Source organism: Lutra lutra, chromosome 14 (assembly GCF_902655055.1).
Source record: "Lutra lutra chromosome 14, mLutLut1.2, whole genome shotgun sequence".
Classification (NCBI taxonomy): Eukaryota; Metazoa; Chordata; class Mammalia; order Carnivora; family Mustelidae; genus Lutra; species Lutra lutra.
In genome coordinates, this window is record NC_062291.1 from 77722065 (window position 1) to 77742761 (window position 20697).

At 41.9% G+C, this 20697-nt stretch overlaps 1 protein-coding gene across 5 annotated transcripts in view; it reads left to right on the forward strand.

Annotated features, from left to right (window-relative positions):
• SEC23IP (SEC23 interacting protein) overlaps positions 1-16623 on the forward strand; it is a 40971-nt gene extending 24348 nt beyond the window's left edge. The window contains exons 13-19 of one of the 5 annotated variants that reach the window (XM_047702474.1): positions 453-650; positions 5707-5862; positions 6270-6372; positions 7900-8085; positions 8767-8929; positions 9412-9513; positions 15463-16623. In XM_047702474.1, the coding sequence (XP_047558430.1) occupies positions 453-650; positions 5707-5862; positions 6270-6372; positions 7900-8085; positions 8767-8929; positions 9412-9493 (888 nt within the window). In that variant the 3' untranslated portion in view covers positions 9494-9513; positions 15463-16623. The remainder of the gene's footprint in view (positions 1-452; positions 651-5706; positions 5863-6269; positions 6373-7899; positions 8086-8766; positions 8930-9411; positions 9514-15462) is intronic. The other 4 variants (XM_047702472.1, XM_047702473.1, XM_047702476.1 and 1 more) reach the window with 4 other exon arrangements.
• Positions 16624-20697: the final 4074 nt, after the last annotated feature.

Consider the following 20697-nt stretch of genomic DNA (forward strand, 5'->3'; position numbering starts at 1 on the left):
GCAGACATCTTGGGTGCAAACATGTTGAATGAAGACATTTCTCCTCAAATCCACATCTTTATAGGAAATATGTATTTCACAATTATATGGTACTTTAATCTGTCTAAAGTTGAGTTCATAAAGGAAAATAGTTGGCATTTTGTATTACAATTTTAAGTTCTGTAGAAAAGTAGAATGAAAAGTGTAGTGATAGCCAATATTCAGATTTAACTGTAGCTGTTTTGCTGTTTTTTCTCAGTCTCTTATCATTTTTTTTAAAGAATTTTAAATAGTAGAAACCATGGCGTTTCTTCCCTAAATATTTAGTGTGTGACTCTAAGAAGGATATTTGTCTGACACCACTCTGCCTAGGAAATTACTGAGCATTCCTTAGCTTTGAGATAGCTTGTTCCATAGAGCTAGCTGATGAACTTTTCCTCAGGGTTGTGTTGTGAAATGTTGCTGTTTCACAGGAACGGAAAAAAGCAGCAGCAGAGAAGAAGGCAGTGATGGCCGCGTCGACAAAGGGACAAGAGGAAAATGCTCAGAGAGCTAAAGAAATGACTTCCCTCCCCTCAGACTCTAACGAGTCCAAGCGGAAACTTCCAGTTGGTGCTTATGTGTCTTCTGTGCATGTTGATTATGAGTCTTTCGAAGTTGGCACTGGACAGGTAAGTTTACAAGTTGATTAGGGCTGCACATTTTATGTTGGAATCACATATGTTTATTATTGGGGTTGGCTTTAAATTCTTAAAATAGTTAATATTTGGGGGGGGAGAAAACATTTTCTCTCAGTAAGATTGTGTGCATCTCTCAATTAAAAAATATTTCTTTTGAAGTAAATTTATTTTTAGTTTTTCCACTGCTCGTTATTTTATAACATTAGTCCCTCATAGCTACTAGCAACGGAGTGACGGTAGTTTGAAAATCATGTGAGTGCAGTTGTCTCCAGTTACATGCAGTTTGGCTTTCTGTGGTTTCAGTAACCTGGTCGTCTGTGGTGTGGAAGCAGATGATCCTCCTTCTGACCTGTGGTCAGAAGGTCAGTAGTAACCGAATGTTACTTTCCAAAGCCTACGTCACTTATCCCGCTACATCTCATCACATAGGCCTTCTATCTTACATCATCACAAGAAGGCGGCCAAGTACAGTACAAGAATACATTTCAAGAGAGACAGACTACGTGCACATAACTTTTATAGTATATTGTTGTAATTGTTCTCTTTATGATTATTGTTGTTAATCTCTTACCCTGTCTAATTTATAAATTAAACTTTATCATAGGTAAGTATGGCACAGACATAGTGTATAGAGTATGGTCTTATGTGAGGTTTCAGGCATCCACAGGGGGTCTTGGAATGTATCCCCTTGGATAAGGGGGTCTACTATATTCTTAAATTTCTTTGAGAGAAACTTGTTGCATTCACTTAACTTACATTTTTTAGTATTCACAATTCTTCTCTTTCAGAAAAATCTTTTTTTTCTTTTTCAGAAAAATTTCTATAAAAATTGGCCAAGGAGTCGATAGTGCTACATTTAATAATACACTTTAATATACTTACATCTCGGGACCCCTGGGTGGCTCAGTTGGTTAAGCTGCTGCCTTCGCCTCAGGTCGTGATCCCAGGGTCCTGAGATCGAGTCCCGCATCGGGCTTCTTGCTCAGTGGGGAGCCTGCTTCTCTCTCTGCCTCTGCCTGTCGCTCTGCCTGCTTGTGTTCTCCCGCTCGCTCGCTCTCTCTCTGACAAATAAATAAATTTAAAAAAAAAATATATATACTTACATCTCAATGGCTTAGAAGTATTAAAATCTTTTTAGACATTGTTACTTTCAGTTGTGTCTGTAAAGTTCCATTATCCTAAGTGAATTCATGACTGATTTAAAGAAGGCAGAAAATGGAACAGGGTGTTTGTAATAGCCTGTTCAAGCTTGTAAACACAATTCATTGATTGCATTCTAAAATGCCTTTCTTTTTAAATACGACCAAATTTGAACATACTTTTTTTCTTTTTAAGATTTATTTGACAGAGAGAGAGAGAGCGAGCGAGCGAGAGAGTGAGCGTGCGTGCACTAGCAGGGGAGAGGCAGACAGAGGGAGATGGAGAAGCAGCCTCCCATGTGGCAGGGAGCCTGAAGTGAGGCTCGATCCCAGGACCCTGAATCATGACCTGAGCTGAAGGCAGACAGTTATTCGACTAAGCCACGCAGGTGCCCCACCTTGAACTTCAGCAAATAAAGGGCAGATATTTTCTCACTTAACTCTGAAGGCTCAGAGTATAGATTTGTGGAACGAGGGGTTCCATGTGACCAGGACTCTCTCACTGTGTGTCCCTCTCCGGGAGCTGACCTTCTCCATGAACCTGGAATCATGGGTGTCCTTGTAGGCTCATCTCCTTACAGCTTTATGACCACAGAGGAAAAGGAATCTCCCCCGGTAGGTCCAGTTAGGAAAATGTGCTTGACCTGGTATGAGTTATAGGTCCATTTTAGCCAATTCGTACTGCCTGGGGAATGGGGCACAGGTTGTTTGTCCCTGCCCAAGTCACGTGCCACCTCCATGGTGTGGGCAAGTAGGGTCTATTACCCAAAAGGTTGTGGGGCAGTGTAAACAATAGCCCGTGTGCATCATTCTTTGCCAGAAAGCCAGGAAATTGCTAAGCAAGAGAAAATAAAAAATACCATACTCTACGTAGCCAGAGCTAACCTCTGAACTCTTTGAATAAGGCTTTCTAGACTTTTTTTTTTTTTTTTTTAATTTTATTTATTTATTTGACAGAGAGATCACAAGCAGGAGAGAGGCAGGCAGAGAGAGAGGAGGAAGCAGGCTCCCCGCTGAGCAGAGAGCCCGATGCGGGACTCGATCCCAGGACTCTGAGATCATGACCTGAGCCGAAGGCAGCGGCTTAACCCACTGAGCCACCCAGGCGCCCCGGCTTTCTAGACTTTTATTTAAGCATGTATTTATATATATGTTTTAACAAAGATGGGGAAATACTACATAAAATGTTTTACCAAAACATTTTCATTTTCATTGCCATTTTCAAACACTTATGAATATATTCCTGTGTCAGTAAATATTTCTCTCATTATAATGACTGCTGTTTTACCGTTTGGATGGATAATGATTTATTTTTTCGTTTACTCATTACTGGGTGTATTAGTTTATTCAGGCTGCCATGACAAAGTATTACACACGGGGTGGCTTTAAACAACAGAAATTTATTGTCTCAATTCTTAGAAGCTCAAACTCCAAGAGCGAGGTGTCAGCAGGGCCATACTCCCTTTGAAACCTATAGCAGAAATCCCTTCTTGGCCTCTCCCAGCTTCCGGCGGTTTGCCAGGTGCTTCTTGGCTCCGAGATGCCGCTCTCCAGCCCTCTGTTTTCACATGCTCCTCCCTGTGTCTGCGTCGTCTTCCCTCTGTTTGTGTCTGTCTTTGTGACCTCATTTCCCCTCTTTATAAGTACACCAGACGTCTTGGATTAGGGCCCACCTAAATACCTTATTTTAACTTGATTACCGCTGTAAAGATAGTGGTAGTTCCGAATAAGGTGTGAAGTACTGGTACACGTGACCTTTTTGTGGGGGACACAGTTCACCCATAACATTGGACATGTAGGCAGTTTCAGGTTTTTCACTCTTTTAAGCGGTCCAGTGAGAACACTTTTAAACCAATTTTCAGTGCACATTCTTATTTCCTTCAGTTAAATACGTGGAAGTGGGGTAGGTGGGCCCAGAATGTACACATGAAAATTCTGGTAGTTACTTCTACTTGCCCCTGAAAAAGTTTTGTCGGTTCGTACTCTCAGAGGCAGTCTATAAGACTAACCACCCCCCTCAGTAACTCTGCTGCTGTCGTTCTCCTTTACAGATAGGTAGTGTTCTCACTTTTATCACTTTCTTCTGAAAAAACGACTTTTATGGAAACAGAAGATTCTTTCTTTCTTTTTAGTATTTCATTCATCTGTCTGATCACCTTGTAAGAAAAATGGCATCCCACTTCCTTTCTGAGCATTAGAGAAGGTAGATATTTTCTCATAAGTCTTCTAGGCATTTTTCTTTTGTGAAGTGTTGATTTTACCTACTTTTCTCCTGAGTTTCTTTTTCCTTTTTGGATATTTAAGAATTTCTGTGTGTTAAGGATATTAGCTCTTTGTCATCTATGTTGTAATTTCCAGTTGGTAATTTTTCTCTTAACTTTCTATTTTCTTCTTCCTTTTTTTAATCTGGAGCTGGGGGAAATGTATAATCTTGAGAGCATGTCCTGTGTGGCCCTCATCAGTAGCAGAAACCATTGAATTTGCAAATATAAGGGCAAGCCAAGGGATGAACAGCCTAGACTTGGTTAGAAGGGGCAGCCTAGTGTAGTAGAAGGCGCATTGGATTTGGAATTCGAAGTTCTCATTCTGCCCCTCACTGGTGAGTGCTCTTCGGTGAGTGACATCATCTCTCTGAGCCTCACTGTCTCCATCTGAGAAATGGACACGATAATCTTGCTGAACCTCCCTTTCAGGGGGCCTCTGTCACGGGGTCGGATTATGCCGCTCATCGTTCTTCATTGTCAGGATACTCGAGTGACAAAGACCTCTATCCTGCCGCTGAGCAACAAACAAAAGAGCTTTGTAAACCGCAGAGTGCCACGAATGTAGGGGCTTTCTCTTACTCTGGGCCGTTGTCAGTGAGGTGAGGGGCTGAAAGCAAGCTGCCAAAACAGGGGCTCTCTTGGGAAAAAGCATTTTTCTACTGGAAAGGAACTTGTTTGGACAAACAAAGGTGGTAGTTTCAAGAGAAGTAACAGTTGTGAGATGCTTAAAATAGGCCAGGCTCTGTGCTAAACACTATATGTGGATGAGGTTATTTATTTTTTGACCCCATTATGAGTTTGGCATTGTTATCCCCATTTTGTAGATGAGGAAACAGGCGGAGGCAAGAGAGGTTAAGAAACTTGCCCAAGGTCACACAGTAAGTTGTGGAGCCAGGATTTAAGCCCAGGCAGTTTGAATCTGGAATCTACAGTTTTAATGGTATTTATAATTATAATAAATACAATGCTTACTATATACTGTGTATGTTATGCTGTACAACAAGTAAAATATAGACAGAGGATGTAATAGTCCATGAAGATTTTACCTTTTTTTTGTTTTTTTTTGAAGATTCTATTTATTTGACAGAGAGAGACACAGTGAAAGAGGGAACACAAGCAGGGGGAGTGGGAGAGGGAGAAGCTGGCTTCCTGCCAAGCAGGGAACCCAATGCGGGGCTCGATTGCATGACTCTGGGATCATGACCTGAGCCACCCAGGCGCCCCCAGTCTGTGAAGATTTTAAAGAGAAATTTTTTGTCCCTTTAAAATAGCTGACAATGGGGGCGCCTGGGTGGCTCAGTGGGTTAAGCTGCTGCCTTCGGCTCAGGTCATGATCTCAGGGTCCTGGGATCGAGTCCCGCATCGGGCTCTCTGCTCAGCAGGGAGCCTGCTTCCCTCTCTCTCTCTCTCTCTCTCTGCCTGCCTCTGTCTACTTGTGATCTCTCTCTGTCAAATAAATAAATAAAATCTTTAAAAAAAAAAAAAAATAGCTGACAATGATTATAAGCATTATAAACCATACCTAGAATGGCACCATCTGTGTTAACATGCTTTTAATTAAGTGCAGTTCCAGCTTGAACTTCTGAATTTTTTATTCTGTGACCTTGGAATGATGATCTTATATTGTTTTTTGATTCTTTCTAGGTTTCTGTTGTTTACAACGCATTAGACTTTGAGCCAGAGATTTTCTTTGCCTTGGGATCTCCAATTGGTATGTTTCTCACTATTCGAGGAGTGGATAGAATAGATGAGAACTACAGACTTCCTACGTGTAAAGGAGTCTTCAATATTTATCATCCAGTGAGTGACTTGAACTACTTTTTATTTTGAAAAAGATGAAACACCTACATAGAAACACTTATTAGATCATCCTTATAGAGTCTCAGATTCTTATTTCTTAGGAACTAACTCTCATTTTGATGTACAACTCAACTCTTTGTCCTAATAGAGAATGGTCTGATGCTGTCCAATAAACTTTTCTACCAGGAAGCCTTTGTTCAAGGAAATAATTCTGTTGCTTTGCTTGCAAAGCCAGCTTTACTCACAATTTAGAAGTTGTCTTATAATTACCAGTAGTAAGTCTTCTTATAATTACCACTTGTGAAAAAATCAAAATCTCTGGTTTGTTGTTACCCGTTTTGTCACCCAGTCAAGATACATTACTCAAGATAAAAGAACTTTTCCTAAATTTCCACTTTTCTTTACAGCTTGATCCAGTGGCTTATAGATTAGAGCCTATGATTGTTCCAGATTTGGACCTGAAAGCGGTTCTCATCCCACATCACAAAGGCAGAAAAAGACTTCATTTAGGTAAAAAGCAAATACTATAAAAACTTGTTTCCTTTCTGTCATTTTGTAATCTGTTAGTCATAATGAATGATGTCCTTCCTGTCATTTGTAATTTAATCATGAAAATTTTAACACTAGATCCTTTCTCATAAAATTAATGTTATTTAAGTGCCTGCTGTGTTTGGAACCTGTTTATTAAATGTTCAGAAGAGCTATAAAGAAAGTTCTGAATGAGTCGCTTCTCCTTGATGACTTTCTTCTTGGTGTGGTGTTCTAATGGTTGAGATACTTAGGAATGGGGGAAGTCAGTACTAAAGTGATGAGATACAAAGATTGATAGAATTTGGTCATGATTTCTGGAGTTAGGAAGCAGAATAACACTTGAACTAAGGACCAAGAAGAAATAAACTTGATGCTAAGTCAAATGAGCTGTTACTTCCTTGCTAACTATATAAACTTTTCCAATTAAAAACATCCATTAAACATAATGGATCAGTAATAATTCCAGGTGGGGTTTATGTCTCTCTTACACCTGTTAATGATGTATATCATCCGTAGGTTTAAAGGTTTGGGTGGAAGGGATGGGAGTGCAGTGGAGAAAAGGGGAAAGTGATCATATCCTTTTGTTGAAAATTGGATTTTCTTTCTTTTTTCTGTTCTTCCTTCCTTCCTTTTTTTTGGTGGGGGGATGCTTACATCGTGCTATTAAAAAATACTTAACTCTTTTGGAGTTAAAATGGGAAGTTTGAGACTCAAATACCTTGAATTCAAATAGGATTTATTAGACCACAAAGTAGAAAAGGTGAAAGGGCAGGGGTTTCTTCATTTTTAAATCAGAAGTTTATATTGTTGTTATATTAAAATCTCAAATTCTCAAAACCATTTTATGATTATAGATTAAAAAAGCAGTCATCTTTTTAATCTTGTGGGCCCATGTCTTTTTTTTTTTTTTAAAGATTTTATTTATTTGTTTTGAGAGAGAGAGACAGAGTGAGAGAGAGCATGAGAGGGGAGGGGCCCTTATCTTTTAACTTACAGAAAAAAGGCACATGAACGTGCCTACATTTTTACGATATTTGAACTCTACCTTCCCACCTTTTTTTTTTTTTTTCTTTTGTGGAGAGAGGAAGCTTACACATTTTGGCTGAATTAGTTTTAGTTGTTAAAAAAAATGACAGAATAAGGCTCTATAAAACTTTTTTTAAAATTTTATTTATGTGTTTGTCAGAGAGAGCTCACAAGCAGGGGGGAGCAGCAGGTGGAAGGAGAAGCAGCAGGCTCCCTGCTGAGCAAGGAGCCTGATGAGAGACTCGAACTTAGGACCCTGTGATCATGACCTGAGCCCAAGGCAGACCTTAACTGACTAAGCCACCCAGGTGCCCCTCTACAAAACATTTTAATATATTGAGAGTTCGTGGCCAAGAAACTGTGGCGTTTAAAAGAAGACTTACCCTGTCTGAGAAGCGTGTTAACTTTAGTTTCAGTTTTTGTGGTGCAGAATTTTATCTAGTGACTAACTGACATGATGTGTCATCTTACTCTCCTTAGAGCTGAAAGACAGTCTCTCTCGTATGGGATCTGATTTGAAACAGGGCTTTATTAGCTCCCTGAAAAGTGCTTGGCAGACGTTAAACGAGTTTGCCCGTGCTCACACCTCTTCAACTCAGCTGCAAGAAGAACTGGAGAAAGTGGCCAATCAGATCAAAGAAGAAGAGGAAAAACAAGTAGTTGAAGGTAAATTTGACATTTGAGAAGCATTTTCTAGTACAAATGTTATTTGTAAACATATCACATATGAATTATTTAATGATGCTTTTCCATTCTGGTCCTTTCTGTTAAAATGTTAGAGGTTCTTTTGTAAAGGAAAATCTGTTATGATAAACTGTACTTCACAGTGCATGTCATTTCTTTTTCTGGGTTTTTGCCTGATAGTTGCTGGACTTTTTACTCTGCATTCTTAAGTTTTTGTTGAGATTTCTAAGGCCAGAGTGGAATATCAGAGTTGAGAGCTAACGTTGTATTCAGGCATTTTAAAGATCCACTGTAAGAAATTTTCATCCTGACGCTGCTGTTTCACGGTGTCCTTATATTCTAGACTGTGTCTGCGTTGTCAGATCATTGTGCCAGGATGTTTTTGACTCTTTCAGATTCTAATTCTGTTTCCTTTCTTTCTACAATGTTCTCTCACCCCTTTTCTTCAAAACGTCTGTCAGCTCGTTGGCTCTTTCTCCTCTCTCTCGGGTAACCAGCCCCTCTTCCTTCCCCTGGCTCTTTGGAGGAATGGGAAATGAGCCTGGTAGTTCCCCAGGTTGCTACGTGTGTCAAGCGGTACTCTCTTGAGCCCAGAAAGTCAGCTAAAGTCAAAGGATAATGATTAAGTGATTGACTTTGATATTGAAATGGTTTAAATTCTAGCAGAAAAGATTGTTGAAAGTCCAGATTTTTCCAAGGATGAGGACTACTTAGGAAAGGTTGGAATGCTAAACGGAGGTCGCCGAATTGACTACGTACTTCAAGAAAAGCCAATAGAGAGTTTTAATGAATATCTTTTCGCTCTTCAGAGTCATTTATGCTATTGGTAAGTGGTTTCTTCTTTGATAATATTCGCGTGGCCTTTAGGTGCTAGCACATACGTTTTAGGGAGACTCTTTAGCGGATTTATCATTTATGATGGAATATTAAATACAAGTGCCATATATTCAAAATCAGTATTTTACCCCTTTATTATCCACAAGATGGCAGTGTGTCATCTCATTTTGACCAAGGCCTTTGGTACTCGCACACGGATTTTGGAGGGATACCTTTCATAGAATGGGAGTGGTAGGGACTTTGAAAAGCCATCCTTTCAGATGTCCCCTGTCACCGTGGAGGATTGCACACAGCTGTTTTGTAGCTGATCAGTGTCCATCCAGTTTACAAGGACAGCTTTAAGACTACGCTGTCATTTGCCTTTCTTAGGTAGAGTTGACTAGAACAAGGGCTGCATTTTCCACCTTTATGCATAGAGGTTAATTTCTACTAATGGTCACTTAAGTAAAAATGTTCTTTTCTTTGTGATAGGGAATCTGAAGATACTGCTCTGTTGTTACTTAAAGAAATTTATCGAACAATGAACATCAGTCCAGAACAGCCCCAGCATTGATTGGACTTCAGTTTCACTGTGTGAGTCTGTCTTTATTGTGTACATACACTGTGAATGTTTCATCCTGAAAAAAAAATTTTTTTTTTTTTTTTTTTAAAGTAATCTCTATATCCAACGTGGGGCTGGAACTCACGAGTCGCATGCTCCACTGACTGAGCCAGCTGGGTGCCTCTCTGAAGTCTTTTTTATGGAGTTGATGTTGACTATAATTTTCTCTTTTCTGTTTCTTCCTAGTGTTTTTTCTTTTTAAAAAAAATTCAGAATAGAGACATTAAAGAGGGGGAATTGGTTTGCAGACTACATTTCTGACATGTTATAATTTTCTTCCTAATTCTGCATAAAATTTGACTTCTTTTATTTTCAGTTTCTTTCTGAAAGATATTCCCAGGAATGTCAGTTAGGAATTCCTTTGGTTGTAGGTAACAGAATCCAATTCACAGTACCTCAAATGAATAGAGGTTTATTTTTCTTGTGTAACGGGAAGGGTTCATCTGTTGAATGATGTCACTGGACATTCACATTGTTGGGATCTTTATACTGCATTTTGACTCTTAATCCATAATTATGAGATGACACCCGTAGTTCCAGACACTGTGTGTACATTTAAGACATGAGTAAGGGGGAAAAGACATTGGCAGTTATAGCTAATCCTTGTATTTTTTAATTTTATTTTAAAAATTTTATTTCTTTGTTTGTCAGAGAGAGAGCGAGCACACAAGCAAGGAGAGTGGCAGGCAGAGGGAAAAGCAGACTCCCCACTGCGCAGGGAGCACAATGCAGGGCTCCATCCCAGGACCCATAGGTCATGACCTGAACTGAAGGCAGATGCTCAACTGACTGAGCCACTCAGGCGCCCTGTTTCTGACACTTTTAATTTTCAAGTAATAAGTGTTAAGTTCAGCCTCCACCTTCTTATTTTTGGAGAGAGAACCGCTTTCAGTAGGGTTTCCTTGGATTGCCCCGTGCACATCCAATCAAATGCGCGTGCATGTAAAAACAAAGGGATCTCATTGAATGTATTGTTTTGCAACGTGATGTTTTCGATCAGCCTTATAACTTGCACAGCTTTCTGTGTTAGCTTGTATCTTTTCCATTCTCTTTCATGGCTACATAGTAATTTCTTGTGTGGCTGTGTTCCATCTTATTTAGCTGGTTTCCTGTTAGTGTACATTTAGATCATTTCCTAATGTATATTAGGGAGTCTTAGTCAAGAGAGTAGGTGAGAGGTCTGAAAAGCCATTTTATAATCAGACTCTTGATACAGTTTTATCAGTTCTCACCATTTCTGGAATTACAATAGTAAAATAAACTAAAGGTAATGTCAAAAACTACCCCAGTTCAGATTTTCAATTACAAGATAGTCTCTTATTTGGTCCTCAAATATTTATTTCGTACTTACTGTGTGCCAGACACCAGTTTTCATGCTGTGGATAAGTGGAAAATAAGATAGGATTCTCCCCTTTAAAGAATTTATCTTCTCCTGGGAGGAGATCGATAGTCAACCTGTTCTCTAATCCGTAAGTAAATTTGAGATACTGATAGGTCTCGTGGAGATAAACTAGGAAGATGTGGGTGATGGGTTCTTCTGGGGAAGGCCTGGCTGAGATGACAACATTGGAGTTGAAATTTGAAAGATGAGAGGGAGGCGGACATCTGAGGATATGAAGAGAGCGATCCAAGCAGGAGGAAGGGCAGCTGCAAAGGTCATGAGATGGGAACAGACGTGGCACGTCTGCAGGACAGAAAGCAGGCCAGTATCGCTGGGGGTAATGAAGGGGAGCACAGGAGGAGAGGAGTCAGAGGTGGCAGGCCTGCTTATGAGGAAGCTGGTAAGGCCTTTGTATTCTACTCTCTTAAGTATAATGGAAACATGGAGGGTTTTAATGGGAGGAGTGATGTGACTTGGCTTAGACTTCAGAAGGAACGCTCTGGGTGTTGGGTGGAGGGCAGACGCTGGCAAGGAGAGAGGAAGGGAGAATTATTAAGAGGCTGGTGTGGTGGCATTGACTAGGGCTCTAGTAGTAGGGGTGGTGAGAGATGGTTGAGTGCAGATCTGTTTTGCAGGGAGGGAAGTCCAGGACTTCCAGATAAGTTCATCGTGAGGGAGGAAGGAAGGAAGTTGAGGATGACTCTTAGGATTTTGGTGTGAGCAGCTGGGTGGATTATGGTACCTTTTCCTGAGAAGGCTTGTGGACAAAGCATAGTTTTTTGGTGAGGTGTGAGAATGGGAATCTGTTCTGTTGTGTTAAGTCAGTGGTTGATGTTCTGGAGCCGGTGGTCTGAAGCTCAGAGCTCAAGGTAATGACCTTAAAACCAATCATCAGCATATATGTAGTCATTTGAAGCCAGAAATGGGATGAGATCACCTTGAAGTATGTAGGTAGAGAAGAGGTCTGGTGGACAAGGAGGAGCCATTGAAGTGAGAGAAGATTTGGGGGCTTGTGAGCTCAGGGAAGCTGAGAAAAGATTGCTTCAAGAGAGAGTAGTTAGCAGTGTCCAGTGCTGCTGAGAGAGAGGTCAAGGTCAAGAACCAAGACTTGGCCATTGGTTTGAGGCAAACGTAGGACATCATTGGTGACCTTGAGCAAAGGTGTTTTCATGTCATGGCTGAGGTAAAGTGGGTGGAGGAGAGGTAAGGGTCAGAGAGGAAAGAGTTTTGCTGTGAAGGATAATAGAAATGAGACGGGGACATTTTATAATATTAAGGTGTGTTTGTTTGCTACTGAGAATGATCCAGTATTGGAGGGTGAAATTGATAAGGCAGAAGTAAAAGGGGTAATTGTGGAGGGAAATACTTGAAAAGGTAATGCAGGAAGGGGCCAAGGCCGTGTGAAGCATTTAGCCTCGGGAGAGGAGCAGGGATACATCTTTCCTGGAACGATGAAGGAGGGGAGTGTGGGCACTGATACAGGTAAGATCTTTTTTCCTCTGGGGGATAATGGGCAGTAAATAAATGATTGCAGTGTGCCAGATGGTAAAAATAGAACAGCAGGGTAACGGAGAGAGGGAGCACACGTGGGATGGGACAAGTTGCTATCCTAAGATGGTGCGAGACACTGTCACTGATAAGATGTTGTTGAAGCAAGTAAGCCGGGTGGGTATCTGGGGAGAGAAGATCATTTCAGACGGAGAGAAGTAGAGCTGTCAGGACGTAAGAGCTGTCTCGTTGTTTGTAATGATAGTGTAGTGTCCCACTGACTGGTACACTGTAGTTTTTTTAGCCAATTCTTTGTTGATGGGCATTTAGGTTATTCTAATATTTCACTAGTATAAACAATGCTCTGGGATACATAATATTTAATAGTTGCATTGTATTCCATTTTATAGTTCTATTAAAGTAAGTTATTTGCCATTGTTAGGTGTTTAGATGTATTTCCAACTTTACTATAAATCTGACATACAGTTGCATGTACCTTTTGCACAAATCTGTTTGGGATAAATTCCTACATGTAGCATTGTTGGATCTAAGCGTACTGCACATTTGCAAAGGATTTTGAATCTACACCTCTTGTTAAATTGCATTTCAGAAGGGTTGCTCAATTTTCATGTCTGTATAAGTGCTGGTTTTCCTGTATCCTTGCCAACACTGGGTATTACCATTTTAAAAAATTTTGCTGATAAACAATTGCATGAATTGTTTATCATTGTTTTAGTTTGTATTTCCGACGCGAGTGAAATATAGCATTATTGGTATATTTCAGTGGCCATTTGTCTTTGTTGTCAGTTGTCTAGTCTTGGCCTTTGAGCAAAAGGTGTGGAGGTGTGGTGTAGGGTATTTTTGTTTCTAACTGACTTATAGTTAATGATATTTTAAGGATATTAGCCTTTTGTCACTGCGGAGTTGTTTTCCAGTTTGACATTTGCCTTTTATTTTTGCTTATGCTTTGGCTTTTGGGGCGTTGGGTGGGTAAAGAGCATGTTTTAAAAATAGGTGGGCCGGGGGTGCCTAGGTGGCTCAGTTGTTAAGCATCTGCCTTTGGCTCCGGTCATGGGATCGAGCCCCGCATTGTGCTCCTTGCTCAGCAGGAAGCCTGCTTCTCCCTCTACCACTCCCCCTGCTTGTGTTCCCGTTCTCCCTGTTTCTCTCTCTGTGTCACCAAAAAAAAACAAAAAAGAAAAGAAAAAAGAAAAAAAATGTTGGCCAGTCTTTTGAGATGATCATTTCAATAATTATGCTTAATTTTTTCTTAAATGAGTTTGTTTTTCACTTAACTTCATAGTTTAGAAGAACATAGTTTAGAAGAATAGAGGGATTTAACTTTTTTCTTAGTTTTTTTGGCTGTGCCATATATTAAAATGTACCCTTTTGTCATTGATGTTTCTATGATATGCTCTGGTTTGACATTTTTATTATATGCCCAGTGTTTGTTTTGTTTTGTTTTGATGAGAAAATTGATTTTTTAAAAAATTTTAATTCCCGTGTAGTTAACATACGGTGTTAAATTCATTTAAAGTGTACAATGTAGTGATTCAGCACTTCTAAACTTAACTCAGTGCTCATCATGATAAGTGTACCCAGCATTTGTTTTCTAGGCTTTTGGACATCTCTTCTACTGGGCAGGAACTTATCTGCCTACCGTATTTTACTGATTTCAAGTCATATAAATTCCACATTTTATCTTTAAATTTGGATTACCTCTTCTAGTCAGCTATGGCCTGGATGGCAGTTGAGTTCTTCCCCAGATGGTTTGCATTTTTTTTCCTGCCATTTATGGGGCTGGGGGAGCAGTACCAACTCGAATCTTCTTAACCTAATTTCTGTGCTTGAGATATTTTGGACTTTGCTGTTAGTGTGAATTCAGACCACAAAATTTGTGGGTTGGCAGGGCTGGGGGACCAGTTCAAATAGCAAGGAATATTTTTTCTCCTCTTCCCATTGTCAGAGACTTCTCTGCTGTCCCTTGTAGAGGAAGGGTTATTTTTTTCTACCCCTCATTGAGGCTGTAGCCGTCCAGTGTCCCCACTTTCTGAGGTGGTCCCTGTCTCCTTTTAGACTCCGTATCCTGAGCTACTTTCCTTTTCTTTGTGTGGGTACATAAAATAACAGTGCATCTTAACGTTTGATGGTGTCTTAAACTTCGTGAAATATGGTATTTTAGTGATTGTAACTTGATGGATTTTACTGTCTGGCAGTGCAAGGTCTTAGTATACTGTAAGTCTTGGCTCTTGTTCCAAATGAATTTTGAAATGACTTAAGTTCCCCTGACGTTTCTCTCTGCAAAACAAAGCAAAACAAAACCCAAACAATGTAGTTCTAGGATCACCTAATTCTATTAGGATTCACCTAATATGAAAAACTAAGACCTTTCATTTCACACATTATTTGTTCATTGTTCATTGTTTTCTTTCTTCTTATACTTGGTTGTTAAATTTGGGCAGGAACTTAAGTTCCTGATACTGTTTTTTTTTTTTTTAAGAGTTTTTTTTTTTTTAAGATTTTGTTTATTTGACAGAGAGAGAGAGATCACAAGCAGGCAGAGAGGCAGGCAGAGAGAGAGGGAGAAGCAGGCTCTCCGCCAAGGAGGGAGCCTGATGCTGGACTTGATCCCAGGACCCTGGATCATGACCTGGGCGGAAGGCAGACACCTATCCGACTGAGCCACCCAGGCGCCCCCTTTTTGGATAATTCTTTATGTTTATCTCCTTTCGTCCTTTTTAGAATTGTTCTTTAAAAAGCCTCACATGAACTTGACAGAAATTTTTTCTTTTACCTTCTATACTCTTTTTGTTCCGAAGATCTACCATGCTAGTTAATCTCACTGAACACTCCCTCGCGCACTCTGTCCCTTCCGGAGCCTCGAGGTCTTGGGCTCACATGCTGTGTTCTTTGGAGGCAGTTAATGGTGCACGTGTGGTAAAGCTGAGCACGTGATAGAATATTCTTTTACTTCAGGAAGGAGCAACAGTGCATTAGTATATTATTACTGTAAGTTTGCAAAGTTCACCAAGGATTCTTTTTTCTTTTAAAGACTTTCTTGTCTTTCCAGAAAGTTGGAGTAGAAATTACATTGCTGAGAAAACTCTCAGAAGACATTGCTCCTGTGATGGATGACGAAAAAGTGGTTCATCAACATTTGCTCAGAAAGAATTCTCACAAGTAGGAAGTCATTTAAAAGATAACACGCAGAACAAAAAGACAATGAAGAAAATCAGTACCATGTTTGGACAGTATGGATAAGAAAATGTAATTTTAAAAATGATGCAATTAAAAATTCCTCAGATCAGGTTAGTTGTGCAGCTGTCAAAGTAATGCTTGATATCGATGAAGAAATATTTGTGGCATGCAGACGGTTATTTCTGTTTCTTAAAAACTTACTGTCAGTGGGTTATTAAACGTGCATTTTTTAAAATTAATGTAGTATGTTCTTTTATTCAAGTATGGACTTCTTGAGAAACTGTAGTTATATGATTTTCCAAAAATTTGTGTTCTACTTTTCTACTTTAAATGTGAGTTGTAGTTCTGAGCTGCTTTACTGGGGGGTCATTTGTGTCTAAGAGGAAGTAACCAAGATCGCTTATATTCCAAGTTGAATCTGAGGTTTTATGAAGCCTTTCAAGCACTGGCTGAGCACAGAGTGGTGGACATGAGATGCTCCTGTGGCCCCGAAATCCTGGGAAGTGCTCTCCCGGCACATCCATGTCAGCCAGCGGCGGCACGGGGACGGGGGTGCAGACGGGAGGTTTTCCATTTTGTCATCTGAGGTAGCTGTGCAGTTGCCTCGTTGCTAAACTTTCAATTAATGTGAACCAAAGTAGAGTTTCTTGGGGGTTTTTTTTGTTCTTTGTTTTTTTTTTTTTTTTGTTTTGCTTTGTATTAATTTCACTTATACCAAAGTGTTTCAGAGTATGAAATGTATTGCTTCTAGACTATAACATCTACTTCCTGGAAAGACTGTTCTGTAATATTTCACTTTGTTTACTTATAACTTCAAATTATCTTAAATATTTTCCTAATACTACATGGGAATGCTGATTTTTCTTCCTTTGTTATGCAGTAGAAATATTTTACACTGTTTATTACATAGTTCTCGTGGAACATAGAATTTTTTGAAAGCAACATATGATACACATTTTTTGTGTATATGTTCTAATTAGTGTGAATAAAATAGTCACTGCATTTTTAAAAAGCAGCAAATGTTTCTCGTCTTCCTTAAATATTCCTCTGAGTTCAGCGTTCGTTTACTTTTCATGGTGAGTGCCTGCTGTATGTAGTTAGTTTGTAGCATTTATGCCTAATAATTGAATTAGGACAGAGCAGTTTTAGAGCGGCACGTGACCTCGGGCAACATCTGTTTCTGCCGACCACCTCCTTCTCCAGCGAGGACGCGGCACTGCTTTGCCTTTCGCTGACCGCAGATCTAGTGGCAGAGCGGGCTGGAATACAGTTTCACTGACTCCCTTTTGGCTGTCATGTCTCTACACCTAGTATTACTGCTTTTCACCTAATCTCCACTTAACTTCCCCAAAGTGATGAAATAAAGAATAGGGGCTATTTATATATACTTAATAAAATCCAGTCTAGTTTGATTTTTCAACTTACAGCTGGTTTCAGCAGCATCGTTCAGCCTGAGTATTTGTGGGCAGAGGAGGAGAAACACTTGAGCCAATGTCCAAAGAAGAAATATGTACCAGCTGGGTTTCAGGAATCTTGAAATTCTAACACTTGAAACATAAATTTTTGGGTGGCTCTGCCTGTGGACGTGTATTTATATTACTCTTCAGTTTTTTTTAAAAGAAGATTTGGGGTGCCTGAGTGGCTCAGTGGGTTAAAACCACTGCCTTCGGCTCAGGTCATGATCCCAGGGTCCTGGAATGGAGCCGTGCATCAGGCTCCTTGCTCAGTGGGGAGTCTGCTTCCCCCTCTCTCTGCCTGCCTCTCTGCCTACTTTGATCTCTCTCTCTCTGTCAAATAAATAAAATCTTTAGAAAAAGATTTTATTTATGGGAAGGGGGTGGTCAGAGGGAGATGCAGAGAATCTCAAGTGGGCTCCATGCTCTGCACGGAGCCTGACATGGGGTTCAATCCTACGACTCCAAGATCATGACCTGAGCTGAAACCAAGAGTCAGACGCTTAACTAACTGAGCCACTCAGGTGCCCTACTCTTCCATTTCTGTAAACAAAACAAAAAAGGAAAACTGTTAGTAGGTTCCATGAGGGCAGAATCTGTCCTTGTTACCATGATGTTCACTGTTGGAACAGTGTTGAACCACCATGCCTCACGCAGTCTTGTCACAGAGTAAGGCACTTTCCAAATAATCTTCCGAATAAGAGAATTTTAAGAATCAAAAACACGATCTAACACGTAGAAAAGACCGTGGAAGATCATCTAGATCTGTGGTTTGTAAACTTTTTAAAAAGAGGCAGAAGCCTTTTTCAAGTGAGAACTTTCACCAGATTCTGGAACATAATCTAGATGTGAGCATAGCTTTTGAGTCAAGCTTGACCTTTCCCTTTTCCCAGGAAGAGCTTATCCCCTCCTGCAACCTTCCACTCCAGCCCCTAACCTGGGTTAATGCCCTCACTTTCCCCAGATGGGGAAGGTCGAGTCTCTCCTTGTGAAAGGGTTTCATATGCCAAGTGTGGGACAAAAAAGCATTAGTGTCTGAAGTTGGAGGCTGGAGTCCTCACAGCACTGACAATGGTGACCTGCCTGGGTCACCTGATGTGTGACAACGGGGAAGTACTTTCCAGCTGACAGACCCGTGTGTTTTTTGAGTCTACAAAGTAAGGGTGTTTTCTCAAAACCGGAGCATAATTATAACGAACTACACAGTTATATTGGTTTTTGAGGTACGTATGTTATTCGAAAGGTGTGATCCACACAGCCTTGGCAATGAGGCAGAGGGTAGATAACCACCATCCTGGCAGGAAGGTCATATGTGTGAGATAGTCACTCACGACAGATGGCCTGACTATAAACAGGGTGTTGGCGATCAGGACTGTCCCAGAAACCCAGGATGATTGGCCTTGGTATTGTCTTGTCACTGCTCTAGATTCCTATGACATGAAGCATCCCACTACCTTAGTGTTTACCAAGCAATACGCCGGTGGTGACTTGGTTTCCCGTGTAGATTTTGCTGTCTGGGAGGAGGGTGAACTCAACTGCAGACCCTGAGTGTTTGGTTTTCTTCCAAGTTGCAGTTCTCGTCACTTGGCAGGTTGGGCTTCTGGCTTCTTAGGAGTCCGTTCCGTAGGTGGGTCCTCTAAGAGGAGTTGATAGAATTTAGCTCTTTGAGGAGCTGAGAGGCCGACTCGGTGTTGCATCTCCCCGCAGACCATCTCCCCAAGATGTCTGTCCTCCTTCCAGCAGGTTATCAACCTTGTCTTGGCATTTCGCCTCTAAATTGAGCTTTGCAAAACCTCCATAGCATCATAAAGAGCTCTGGTGCCCACCCGCCTTTGTGTCCTGGCTCTTAGCTGTGGCTCCTTGTGCAAGACTTTTCCCCACTCCGGTCTCTGCAGGCAAAGTGGTTTGTTTGTTTGTTTGTTTTGGTTTTGGTCCATTTCCTCTGCCATGAAATTCCTTGATCTCAGAGTTGGGACACCAGATGGAAATACGGGTAACATGTGTGTGACAGCGCCAGGCATGTAGCAGCACCCAGAATGTCGCTTGTTGTCACTTCCTGTTGTGCCACCAGGAGCACTCAGGTCAGGGAAGACCCAGGCCTTCATGGCCCGCTGGCGGGCACTTCCTGTCCCTGGGCCTGGTTTCTCGGAGCTGAGAGCTGCTCCTGGCTCCGCATGTGTGGAGTGGGGCAGCCTGGAGGAGGTGGCGGTCATTCCAAAGGAGGATGAGGGGCGGTGGAGCCAGCGGGGTGTGGGGTGGCAGGGCGCGGGTGCTCACGCTGCTCTGGCTGCTTCATGTAGGCCGGCAGGACGCTGAGCACCTGTGTGTGACCTCCCCATGCCGTGATTCTCTAAGCTCCTTTCCCGAGAAAACATGTTTTTCGTTCTTAAATCCCCCCGCACCCCGACGTTTTGTTTTCAGGCTTTAAAACACCAGCCCTTTTAGATTTTCCCTGAGCCCATCGTCCCACAGAACCCTTGGAAAATGACTTCGCGTTAACCCCAGTGGGAGCAGATGAGCTAATACGCTTTCTTCTTTTAGTCTCAGGCCAAGGGAAGCGAATGTGGACAGTGCACATGCTTACTATTCTAGAAAATTACCGCAAACCATGTTCAGCATGTCGGAAACTATGATGACACATAAAACACGCCAGGGAGTCTCGAGGAGCCAGCCACCGGCCAGTGGACTGGTTTGAGGGTGAGCGGCACTTCGGGTTCACGGACAGGTGGAAAGGGTATACTCGGGATGACCCACGGTGTTTTTCTGTCATTTCTTATGCTAAAAAGTGACTTTTGAGAGACTGTATTATGGAATATTTATTTATTTATTTATTTATTCGAGAGCGCCTGCGCCCCAGAGTGCGCGTGCGCAGCGGGTAGGGGCAGAAACAGGGAGAAGCGGGGTCTCAGCTGAGCAAGGAGCTGATGCGGGGCTCGAACCCAGGATCCTGAGATCATGGCCTGAGCTGGAGGCAGACGCTAAACCGACTGAGCCACCCAGGCGCCCTGGAAATGTTCACCTACTCAGAAGCAGGGAGGACGGTGTAATGCAGCCCCGCGTGCGCTTCCCCTGGCTGCAGCCGAGCTGTCGGGGACGGGAGGATTCCCGAGCAGATGGCCCAAAGGACAGGTCAGTGGTGGTAGCCGGGTGGCCAGGGGCGGGGAGTGTCTTCAGGACATGCGGTGGGAGGAGACGTCAGGCGGACGAGGGCGTCGCACGCTGGCGGGGGGCGTGGCGCTGGAAGAAATAGGTCGTTACGAGTGAAATGCGGAAAGAACTGTATGAGTGTGTTGAGTGTGATTTTCATTACAGCGGTTTTAAAGACAATGTTCTAGCGGCGCCTTTCCTTCCTGTAGTGATTGAATAGCCCCGCTCGTGCTGAAAGGAGCACCGTGTGGACAGCTGGCGCGTGCTCGCTCCCAGCCCGACTGTATTCCTTTCCTGCGCCTCTCAGGTCTGTGCACCTGCTTCCCCGAGAGCCCCGGCTTCTCTTCCCAGCGTGTGTTTGTTGCTGAGCACTTACAAAGCTGTTTTACAGCGCACAGCCGACTGCGGGAGAAGCTTCGGGTGCACGAGGCTGCTGTCGACCCCGGAATGTTCCTCCCTGGGCTCGAGCTGCGGGACGGGGGACCCTC